Below are 11,861 nucleotides of genomic sequence, written 5' to 3'. Positions count from 1 at the left end.
GAAGGGGATAAGGGAGGAGCAGAGTGTGGCGGGCTGATGACGGAGTGAGCGGCAAGGTGGAGGATGCCAGGGGCGGCTAGGTGTGGAGTGGAAGCAGGTGTCTGTGATGAGAAGAACAGCTTTGTTTGTCCGAGTTGCTGCCCAGGCATTTTGCAGTAGGACAACCCTGCCCGCATTTGGACAAGGACTGGACGTTCAGATAACGACTTGAGTTTGGGATGCCCGCCACAGTTCCTGCTGTGCTTTCGCTTTTCCCCGGGAAGCTTCTAAAACAGCCGCTTAGATTTAAGGCCATGAAGAGTTAGTGAGGTCTGCTCACTCACGACCTGGAACAGAGGACTCCAGCTCCTTGCACCTCCTGGCTTCTGGGACCTGCGAGTAATAATAAACCTTGTGACTCTCCTTCCTTTGTGTGGGTGCACTGAGGCTGCGCCTTGAGTCAAAGCCACCCCTGGATTTCACTTCCCCAGAGCGGGAGCTCAGACACTGAGGGAGCCACCTGCTGACCCCGTGGGGGTGGCTTGTATCCCCTTATTTACCAATTTTAAATGACATACAGGCATACTTCATTGTATTGTGCTCTGCAGATACTGCCTTTCTTACAAATTGACGGTTTTTGGCAATCTGGAAGTGAGCAAGTCTGTGGGATCCATTTTTCCAACAGCATTTGCTCACGTTGCGTCTCTGTGTCACGTTTTGGTGATTCTCGCAATATTTCAAACGTTTTCATAATTATTATGTTTGTTACAGTGATGTGTGATCAGTTGTCTTTGATGTTACTTTTGTAGTCGTTTTGGGGTGCCACCAAGTGCACCCATGTAAGATGGCGAAGTTACTTGATAATGTTCTGTGTGTCCTGCCTGCTCCCCTGCCTCTCTCCCTCTCCTCGGGCCTCCCTATTCCCTGAGACGGAGCAAGATTGAAATTAGCCAATTAATAACCCGTAATGGCCCCTAAGTGGTCAGGTGGAGGGAAGGGTTGCATGTCTCTCACTTTAAATCGAAAGCTGGAAATGATCAAGTCATGTAGAAAGCCGAGGCAGGCCAAAAGCGAGGCCTGTTGCACCAGTTAGGTGAGTTGTGAATGCCAAGGAAAAGTTCTTGAAGGAAATTAAAAGTGCTACTCCAATGGACACACGGATGATAAGAAAGCGAAACAGCCTGATTGCTGATATGGAGAAAGTTTTAGCATCTGGATAGAAGATCAAACCAGCCACAACTTTCCCTTGAGCTAAAGCCTAATCCCGAGCCAGGCCCTGACCCTCTTGAATTCTGTGAAGGCTGAGAGAGGGGAGGAAGCTGCAGGAGAAAAGTCTGAAGCCAGCAGCGGCTGGTTGAGGAGGTTTAAGGAAAGAAGCCGTCACCATAACAGAGAAGTGGGAGGAGAGGCAGCCAGTGCTCATGGAAAAGCTGCAGCTGGTTTCCCAGAAGATCTAGCTAAGATAATTCACGAAGGGGCTACACTTAACCACAGATTTCCAATGTAAGATGAAACATCCTTATCTAAGAAGAAGATGCCATCAAGGACTTACATAGCTAGAGAGGAGAAGCCAACACCTGGCTTCAAAGATTCAAAGGACAGGCTGACTCTTGTTAGAGGCTGACGCAGCTGGTTGCTTTAAGCTGAAGCTGATGCTCATTTACCATCCCGAAAATCCTGGGGCCCTTAAGACTGATGCTAAATGTACTCTGCCTGTGCTCTATCACTGGAACAACAAAGCCTGGACGAGAGCACATGTGTTTGCAGCACAGTTTACTGCATATTTTAAGCCTACTGTTGAGAACGGCTGCTCAGAAAGAAAAGACTCCTTTAAAAATACTACTGCTCGTTGACAACGCACCTGCTCACCCAAAACCTCCGATGGAGATGTTCAACGAGATTAATGTTGTCATGCCTGCTAACACGCAGCCTTTCTGTAGCCCATGGATCAAGGAGTAATTTCGACTGGCAGGTCTTATTACTTAAGAAACACGTTTCATGATGCTACAGCTGCCATAGCTATTGATTCCTCTGACGGATTTGGGAAAAGTAAACTGAAAACCTCTGGAAAGGATGCGCCATCCAGATGTCATCAAGAACATTTGTGATTCGTGGGAAGAGGTCCAAATATGAGCATGAAACGGAGTGTGTGTCACCGAGCAACGTGAGTTCGCTTCTTGGTGAGTCGAAATCAAAGCCTTCACCAGGAGCAGTTGTCCCACAAAGTAAATTTTATTTGCAGCAAATAAGGAGACCGCAGTTTCCCACACGGTGGCTCCCCGAGTAAGGGAAAGCAGGTACTTTTGATGTGAGGTGGGGAATGAATATTCAACGCGGAAGTTTTGTCGTTAGGTGTAGGGGTGGGCATAAGCTCGAGCAGGCTCCTTAGGTGTTCATGCTTCCTGTGTGCCTAAAAGCGTGCTGTTGCTCCCTATGTGGCGGGGGTGTTACCGTGTCGATGAAGCAAAGGTCACTCTAGGGTCCTGCCTGGTTCTTCTGCATGTGGGTCAGTCTTGCAGTGCGGTCTGCAGCAGTTCAAGGTAGCTGGTGCCCCTGTCTTCTTCGTGGGACATAATTGAAACAAAAGGGCCATTAGAGAAAGGAACATCTGCGATTCTCAGCAAGACGAGAGGAATGGGTCAGAATCCACAGCCTGTGACCTTCGGAAGAACTTGATTCCAGCCCTCGTGGATGACTCTGAGGGTTTCGAGACTCCAGTGGAGGCAGTAAATGCAGATGGAGGGGAAACAGCAAGAGGACTAGAATGAGAAGTGGAGCCTGAAGACGAGACTGAATTGCCGCCATCCCGTGATAAACTCTAACGGCTGAGGAGTTGCTGCTCATGGATGAGCAAGGGAAGCAGTTTTGTGAGGTGGAGTGCACTCCTGGTGAAGACGCTGTGAAGACGGCTGAAATGACAAGAAAGGATTTAGAACATTCCATGAACTTTGTTGGTAAAGCGGCAGTAGAGTAGGAGAGGATCGACTCCAGTTTTGAAAGAAGTTCTTCTGTGGGTAAAATGCTGTCAAACAGCTTCGCGTGCTGCAGAGCAATCGTTCATGAAAGGAAGAGTCAATCGATGCGGCAGACTTCACTGTTGTGTCGTTGCAAGGAGTTGCCACAGCCACCCAGCCTTCAGCAGCCACCACCCTGATCAGCAGGCATCAGCGTCGAGGCAGGAGCCCCCACCAGCAAAAAGATTGCAACTTGCTGAAGGCTCAGAGCATGGTTAACGTTTTTGAGCAATAAAGTATTTTTAAATTAAGGTATATATATTGGGGTTTTTTAAGACATACTGCTATTGCCACTTAATAGACTCCAGTATGGTATAAATATATCTTTTTTTTTTGCTGAGGAAGATTCGCCCTGAGCTAACATCTGTGCCAACCCTCCTCTATTTTTCTTTGTGTGGGTCACTGCCACAGCATGGCTGGTGAGTGGAGTATGTCTGTGCACAGGATGCAAACCCACAGACCCTGGCCACCGAAGCAGAGCACCCAGAACTTTAATCACTCAGCCACTGGGCCGGGCCCTAAATATAACTTCTATGTATATATAAATTTTATATGCACTGGGAAGCCAAAAAATTCACGTGACTCGCTTTATTGTGATATTAGGTTTTTTGTGGTGGTCTGGAAGCAAGCTTGCAATATCTCTGAGTTAGGCCGGTCTCCTTAGGTCAGGGTACCAGCTCCAACTACTCAGCAGCGGAAAGGACGGAGCCAGGAGGCTGAGGAAGCGCTCACTTGAGAAGGTCCTCAAGCTTTGTGGCCAGGAGACGAGAATTTACATTAATCTTTTTCCAAGGAATGAAGTGCCTTCCACTGTTGTGCACAAAGTTGTGCCAGCAGTCTCTGAAATCTGAGATGAAGAGGGGAGGGGGCAGTCAGGGCCTGGCCTTGTGAGGCCTTTCTCTCCTGTCCCTCCCCACTCAGGGTCTGGTCTCCCTGCTAGGTGTCATCAGTCCTGCCTCAGTTTCCCAGGCTCTCCTCCCATGCGCTCTCCCTGGGAGCATTCTAGGTGCCCCACCCCGTGCTAGGCACCCCCGCCACAGCCCTGCCCCCACCGCCCTTTGCTCTCACCCTGGTAGAACATGATGGCCAGCTGGACCCCACTGCTGCACAGGCTCCGAAGGCCCTGCTCGTGGTCTCTGCAATAGTAGAGGCGGGCGGCGGAGATGTGCAGCTCCACATTCCTGTGCTGCTTCAGGAACTCGGCCACCTCCCTGGCACAGTTGGAGCAGGGGCTCCAGGATATGAACCAGGTTACACGGTAATCCGCGTGAGGGGACAGCCTGCCGCGGAACCAATGGAGGAAGCAGAGTTCTGCGTGGCGGCAATTCTCGTCACAGACCTGGGAGGGACGGAGAAGCAATGGGGACCCTCTTGGCTGCCAGAGCAGATGGGGTGGCAGGGGCTGGGTGGAGCGGGGAGGGCGAGGTCGCAGGAGTCCCAGGGGCGTGTGATTCATTGATTTAGCCCTTCTTTCTGTCTCTCCCCTCTCTTCTTTGTCTATGTAGTCATCCCTTCCCACGTTCCCGGACTCATTCATTAATTCCAACAGCCCTCTCCTCTTCATTCATTCTACAAGCATCCCGAGCACCTGCTCCAGGCCAGGCGCCCTAGGGTCCTGGCTTGTGTCTGTTGGAGAGGGCCACAGAGCTGCCCTGTCCCACAGCAGAGCCACTAGCCACACGTGTCTCCTGAGCACTTGAAGGTGGCTCCTCTGAATTGAGATGTGTGGCGAAGACACATCTCATTTTAGTGACTTAGTACGAAAAAGAATGTAAAGTATCTGACGAAGAATTTTCATATTAATTGTATGTTGAAATAATATCCTAGATATGTTGCCAAATATGTTCTCAATATTAATTTGATCAGTTTCTCTTAACTTTTTGAACACTGGGTGCAAGAAAAAGTTGAATGATGTATGTGACCTTGGTGATGTTTCTATGGGATCATACTGCAAGAGTGCCCGCCCATCCCATCACTCCTCCTTCCCCCAAGCAGGTCCTGAACAGCCTGCGGTTTCTCCTGGATGGAGAAGAGAGGGCAGGCGTGTGGTAGGAGGTGTCGCAGGAGCGGTCAGTGGTTGGCACGGGGGCCACACAGTTGTGGTTGGCTCGATCTGGTAACTGCTGGTTCTGCGGTCGTCAGCCAGGGAGACCTGGGCCCCGGGTTTGGAGTGGGCTGGGAGGCAGGCAGGACCAGGGTGTGGGTTCTCCCTGTGGGATCACAGGTCCTGGACAGAGAGGAGTCAGGGGTGTGGCCGGGGGAGGACCCGCACAGCAGGGCAGTTAGCAGGGCCAGAGAAAGTGTCCATCAGGCCGAACTTTGTAAAGACACTCTTGCCTCCAAGATCGCTGAGACCAAGCCGGATGACAAGCCTTGTCAGCAGACTCTGCCCAGAGGCCTTGTGGGATAAGCCAGAGGCTATGGCGTAGCAGGTTCCAGGAGGGCCAAGCAGGGACATCCCGGGCCGAGGATTTAGGAAGATGTTGTGGAAAGAAGGATACCCCACTGAGAACCCCTCATCTGGCATTTTACTTCCCACAATTTTTTCTGCATCCTCACCGGGCCTAACTCCTGCCTGTGAGGGGAGTGTCGTCCAGGCCATACCTCATTTAGAAAGACCCCCTGTTCAGAGAGGCCAGGTGAGCCGCTCAACCTTCCTTCCACTCGGTAGCAGAGGTAGGAGCACTTCCGACCCTTGGCAAATTTCAGGTTGCGGAAGTGGAAGGAGAAGGTCTTTCGATGCAGCTTCTCCATTGGGTTTCTGGGGGCAAAAGAGAAGAAAGTGAAAACGGAGAGAGTGCCGCCTGGGGCACCCCCTGGCTGGTGCCTCCTGGACCAGCCCCCTGGGCCCTCCTGGGCCCTGAGCATTCCTGGCTGCCTTTCCTGGCAGGAAGACTGGGGGAGGGGAAGCGGAGAGGGCCTGGGGACAGCAGGCACGGGTGACCTCTCCCACAGGCCCGGCTCTGCTCCTTCCAACAGCACACTCCACCCCTACTTTTCCTGCCCACCTTTCCCAACCCATCGGAAAAACAGAAAGGATGAATAAAACCCCTCCACCCCCAAATTGTAGCTTTTAACCCCTCAGTTTCATTCATCGCTGACTTCTCCCCTATGACTTTTTTTAAAATATCAGGTTAACACCTAAATTCAGAGGCTCAGGCTACTCTTCTCCGTGCTTTATGCATCTGAACTCACCCACTCCTCCCCAAATGCTGTGGGAGCCATCCTCCCTGATAGAGGAGGAAGCCGGGGCACAGAGAGGTGAGCAGCCTGCCCAAGTCACAGGCCAGTAAGTGCTGGCGCTGGGCCCTGTCCAGGCGAGGACGTTCCCAGCTGTCCCATTATGTGACCTTACAGCAGTGCACAGTCTTGATGTGGCTTTCTTTTCTACTTGATTTAAAAATAAGAATGCTTCTCCCGATCGTGGCATCTTTTCTCCAATTTCCATTAGTGGCATGGTTATAAACGGGAAGCATGGGTGCCTAGCTTGTGGCTATGCTTATTTTTTTTTGAGGAAGATTAGCCCTGAGGTAACATCTGCCACCAATCTTCCTCTTTTTGCTGAGGAAGACTGGCCCTGAGCTAACATCCGTGCCCATCTTCCTCTACTTTCTATGCGGTCTGCCTACCACAGCATGGCTTGCTGAGCGGTGCCATGCCTGCAACAGGGATCTGAACCGGTGAACCCCGGGCCGCTGAGAAGCCGAACGTGTGAATTTAACCGCTGCCCCACCGGGCTGGCCTCTGTGGGTATGTTTAAGAATGGTCTGCATTCACTTTTCTGGTCATAGTTGAGCTATCCTTGGAAGAGATCATTTATGTTCTCGCCTCAGAGAGCTAGTCTCGCCTGATGTTTATAATGGTGCAAATATTATAGGAAATCGATCAAAGTGCTTTAAACTAAATACACCAACTGCTTCAATCATCCTTTGATCCAATTCTAAGTGTTAACAGAGGACGGAACTTCCTGAGGACCCACAGAGGGGCAGGCTCCCACAGGCAGCGGGGACAGGCCAGACAGAGGTAGGAAGGTCTCCTTAGGTCAGGGTCACAGCTCCACCTTCTCAACAGTGGAGAGCACAGAGGAGGGAGCGAGGAGGCTGAGGAAGCGCTCACTTGAGAAGGTCCTCAAGCTTTCTGGCCAGGAGATCAGAATTTGCATCAATGTTTTCCCAAGGACTGAATTCCCTTCCACTGTTGTGCACAAAGTTGTCCCAGCAGTATGTGAAATCTGAGATGAAGAGGGGAGGGGGCAGTCAGGTCTGGGCCTGGCAGGGCCTTTCTCTCCTGTCCCTCCCCCCTCAGGGTCTGGGTTCCCTGCTAGGTGCCATCAGTCCTGCCTCAGTTTCCCAGGCTCTCCTCCCATGCACTCTCCCTGGGAGCATCTAGGTGCCCCACCCAGTGCTCGGCGCCGCCCCTCGCCCCCACAGCCCTGCTCCCAGCGCACTTTGCTCTCACCCTTGCGCAACATCACGGCCAGCTGGGCTCCACGATTGCACAGGCTTTGAAGCCCCTGCTCGTGGTCTCGGCAATAGTAGAGGCGGGCGGCAAAGATGCTCAGCTCCACGTTCCTGTGCCGCTTCAGGAACTCGGCCACCTCCCTGGCACAGTTGGAGCAGGGGCTCCAGGATATGAACCAGGTGACACAGTAATACTCGTCAGGGGACAGCCTGCCGCGGAACCAATCGAGGAAGCAGAGTTCTGCGTGGCGGCGAGTCTTGCCACAGACCTGGGAGGGACGGAGAAGCAAAGGGGACCCTCTTAGCTGCCAGAGCAGATGGGGTGGCAGGGGCTGGGTGGAGCGGGGAGGGCTAGGGCGCAGGAGTCCCAGGGGCGTGTGATTCATTGATTTAGCCCTTCTTTCCCTATCTCCCTTCCCTTCTTTGTCTATGTAGTCATCCCTTCCCACGTTCACGGACTCATTCATTAATTCCAACAGCCACTCTCCCCTTCATTCATTCTACAAGCATCCCGAGCACCTGCTCCAGGCCAGGCCCCGTAGGGTCCCGGCTTGTGTCTGCTGCAGAGGGCCACAGAGCTGCCCTGTCCCACAGCAGAGCCACTAGCCACACATGTCTCCTGGGCACTTGAAAGGTGATTCGTCTGAATTGAGATGTGTGGCAAAGACACATCTAATTTTAGTGACTTAGTATGAAAAGGAATGTAAAGTATCTGATGAAGAATTTTCATATTAATTGTATGTTGAAATAATATCTTAGGTATGTTGCCTAATACATTCTCAATATTAATTTGATCAGTTTCTCTTAACTTTTTGAACACCGGGTGCAAGAAAAAGTTGAATGACGTATGTGACCTCGGTGATGTTTCTATGGGATCATACTACAAGAGCGCCCTCCCATCCCATCACTCCTCCCTCTCCCAAACAGGTCCTGAAAAGCCTGCGGTTTCTCCTGGATGGAGAAGAGAGGGCAGGCGTGTGGTAGGATGTGTTGCAGGAGCGGTCAGTGGTTGCTGTGGGGGACGCGTGGTGGTGGTGGGCTCAATCTGGTAACTGCTGGTTCTGCGGTCGTCAGCCAGGGAGACCTGGGCCCCGGGTTTGGAGTGGGCTGGGAGGCAGGCAGGACCAGGGTGTGGGTTCTCCCTGTGGGATCACAGGTCCTGGACAGAGAGGAGTCAGGGGTGTGGCCGGGGGAGGACCCGCACAGCAGGGCAGTTAGCAGGGCCAGAGAAAGTGTCCATCAGGCCGAACTTTGTAAAGACACTCTTGCCTCCAACATCACTGAGGCCAAGCCGGATGACAAGCCTTGTCATCTGCAGACTCTGCCAAAAGGCCTTGTGGGATAAGCCAGAGGCCATGGTGTAGCAGGTTCCAGGAGGACCAAGCAGGGACATCCCAGGCCGAGGATTTAGGAAGATGTTGTGGAAAGAAGGATACCCCACTGAGAACCCCCCATCTGGCATTTTACTTCCCTCAATTTTTTCTGCATCCTCACCGGGCCTAACTCCTGCCTGCGAGGGGAGTATTGTCCAGGCCATACCTCATTTGGAAAGACCCCCTGTTCAGAGAGGACAGGTGAGCCGCTCAACCTTCCTTCCACTTGGTAGCAGAGGTAGGAGCAGTTCCGATCATAGACAAATTCCATGTTGAGGAAGTGGAAGGAGAAGGTCTCAGGATCCAACTTCTCCATTGGGTTTCTGGGGGCAAAAGAGAGGAAAATGAAAACAGAGAGAGTGCCTCCTGGGGCACCCCCTGGCTGGTGCCTGCTGAACACAGCCCCCTGGGCCCTCCTGGGCCCTGAGCATTCCTGGCTGCCTTTCCAGGCAGGAAGACTGGGGGAGGGGAAGGGGAGAGGGGCATGGGGTCAGCAGGCACGGGTGACCTCTCCCACAGGCCCGGCTCTGCTCCTTCCAACAGCACACTCCACCCCAGTTTTCCTGCCCACCCTTTCCCAACCCATCGGAAAAACAGAAAGGATGAATAAAACCCCTCCACCCCCAAATTATAGCTTTTAACCCCTCAGTTTCATTCATCGCTGACTTTTCCCCTATGACTTTTTTTAAAATATCAGGTTAACACCTAAATTCAGAGGCTCAGGCTACTCTTCTCCGTGCTTTATGCATCTGAACTCACCCACTCCTCCCCAAATCCTGTGGGAGCCATCCTCCCTGATAGAGGAGGAAGCCGGGGCACAGAGAGGTGAGCAGCCTGCCCAAGTCACAGGCCAGTAAGTGCTGGCGCTGGGCCCTGTCTAGGCAAGGACGTTTCCGGCTATCCCATTATGTGACCTTACAGCAGGACACAGTCTTGATGTGGCTTTCTTTTCTACTTGATTTAAAAATAAGAATGCTTCTCCCGATCGCGGCATCTTTTCTCCAATTTCCATTAGTGGCATGGTTATCAACGGGAAGCGTGGGTGCCTAGCTTGTGACTCTGGTTTTTTTATTTTGAGGAAGATTAGCCCTGAGGTAACATCTGCCACCAATCTTCCTCTTTTTGCTGAGGAAGACTGGCCCTGAGCTAACATCCGTGCCCATCTTCCTCTACTTTCTATGTGGTCTGCCTACCACAACATGCCTTGCTGACCGTGCCATGTCTGCAACCGGGAGCTGAACCGGCGAACCCCGGGCCGCTGAGAAGCGAAACGTGCGAATTTAACCGCTGCGCCACCGGGCTGGCCCCTGTGGGTCTGTTTATGAACGGTCTGCATTCACTTTTCTGGTCATAGTTGAGCTATCCTTGGAAGAGATCATTTATCTTCTCACCCCAGAGAGCTAGTCTCGCCTGATGTTTATAATGGTGTAAATATTATAGGAAATCGATCAAAGTGCTTTAAACTAAATACACCAACTGCTTCAATCATCCTTTGACCAAATTCTAAGTGTTAACAGAGCACGGAACTTCCTGAGGACCCACAGAGCGGGCAGGGTCGCACAGGCAGCGGGGACAGCCCCGCCCGACAGACTTTCAGACCCAGAGGTGGGCCAGGAGGACCAATGGTGGGAGTGGAGGTGTGGGAAGGATCAGGTCAGAGGCAATAGCGAGGGCATCCTCAGCAGTGGGCAAAGACTCCAGATGGCAGTGGGTCCTGCAGCCAAGGAGCCCAGAGAGGGAGAGAAGCGAGGCTGGGAGTGGGGAGGAGGAGGAGGCCGAGGACAGAGGGACAGCAGGGCCCACCACAAAGGAAGGGGCTGCAGAAAGAGGGCACAGCAGGACAGAGGGGGCGGTGGTACCTAATCTGGGCATTGGCTTAGCCTCCCGGGAAGGCTGGTCCAGCCCTGCCCTTTGACGCAGCGCTGAGGCTCCATCTCCTCTCCCAGCTTTGGGAAAGCCCCTGATCTGAGAGAGTCCTCCCACAGCTCTCTGACTGGTGGCCCACACCCTTCCTGCTACGGTAACGGAGTGGAGGTTGGTGGTTAGGAGTTGGGAGTTGGGGAGGTTGGTGGGAGGCCTTATGGTGCCTTTGCTCGTCTGGGCTCAGATCCACCTTCTTTCGTCCTCCTGGGCTGTTGACTTACCTGTTCCTGGGAGCCTGGACGTAGCCTCCGCCTCAGTAGGCTTAACCCAGCCCTACCGCTTGCCTGGGAGGCTGGGGGACCCTCTGATCCCCGAGACCTTGGCTTTGGGAAAGCCCCTTATCTGAGAGTTACCTCCCTGGCTTCTGAGCCGAGGCCCCACCTCCTTCCTGCTTAGGCACCAGGGCTACGAGGGCCCTGGGTGGGGGAGGTAGTCTTCCTCAGCCTCAGACTCACCTTCTCTGCCTCTCTCGAGCCCTCCCTCTTGGCATCGCTCACCCCTCTGTGTGGCAGGACCCAACACTGTTGCAAAGGGAAAGAGAAAGTAATGATGCCAGAGAGGGGGGGATGGGTCAGGCGGTGGCTGAAGAGAGCACGACAGAGGCTGGCTCCTCCGGGGAGGGGCAGGCTAGAGCCTTCTCCACACCACCCATGCTCCTAGCCCCAATCTGTGCCCAGCGAGTTGCTCTCCACCTCCCTGTTGAGTGACTGGAGGTGATGAGAAGGTGTGGATCTTGGATCGGGCCTCTTGTGGTTTCTCCCGGCACAGCAGAAGCAAAGGGCAGGTGGGCTTTGAGTTCCTAATCCTGTGCTTGGCCCTCTGCATAAGTCCCCTCAGCCCTCACAGGGCAGAGAAAGAGCCCACATGCAAGAGCGAGCTCTGGTCTCACTTCCTCTTCTTTTTTTGGTGAGGAAGATAGTCCCTGAGCTAGCATCTGTGCCAGTCTTCCCCTGTGTTATATGTGGGTCACCTCCACAGCATGGCTGACAAGGGGTGCAGGTCTATGCATGGGAACCGTACCGGGGCCAGCAAAGCGGAGCAACTGAACTTAACCCGTGTGCCTGGGGCCGGCCCCTCTCTTCCTCTTCATATAAGGCTGCTAATCCCCTCAT

General features: G+C 53.1%; 1 protein-coding gene across 2 annotated transcripts; it reads right to left on the bottom strand.

The window, feature by feature from the left end:
- Positions 1-3,566: 3,566 nt before the first annotated feature.
- Positions 3,567-11,145, bottom strand: APOBEC3Z2A-Z2 (apolipoprotein B mRNA editing enzyme, catalytic polypeptide). Of its 2 annotated transcripts, NM_001163681.2 has the most exon segments (9): positions 3,569-3,840; positions 4,062-4,124; positions 4,126-4,132; positions 4,135-4,332; positions 5,598-5,754; positions 7,110-7,224; positions 7,452-7,722; positions 8,993-9,149; positions 10,971-11,145. In NM_001163681.2, coding segments are annotated over 8 exon segments (1,080 nt in total). In that variant the 5' UTR covers positions 9,143-9,149; positions 10,971-11,145; the 3' UTR covers positions 3,569-3,721.
- Positions 11,146-11,861: the final 716 nt, after the last annotated feature.

Source organism: Equus caballus, chromosome 28, assembly GCF_041296265.1.
Source record: "Equus caballus isolate H_3958 breed thoroughbred chromosome 28, TB-T2T, whole genome shotgun sequence".
Classification (NCBI taxonomy): Eukaryota; Metazoa; Chordata; class Mammalia; order Perissodactyla; family Equidae; genus Equus; species Equus caballus.
This window is presented reverse-complemented; position numbering and strand designations above follow the sequence as displayed.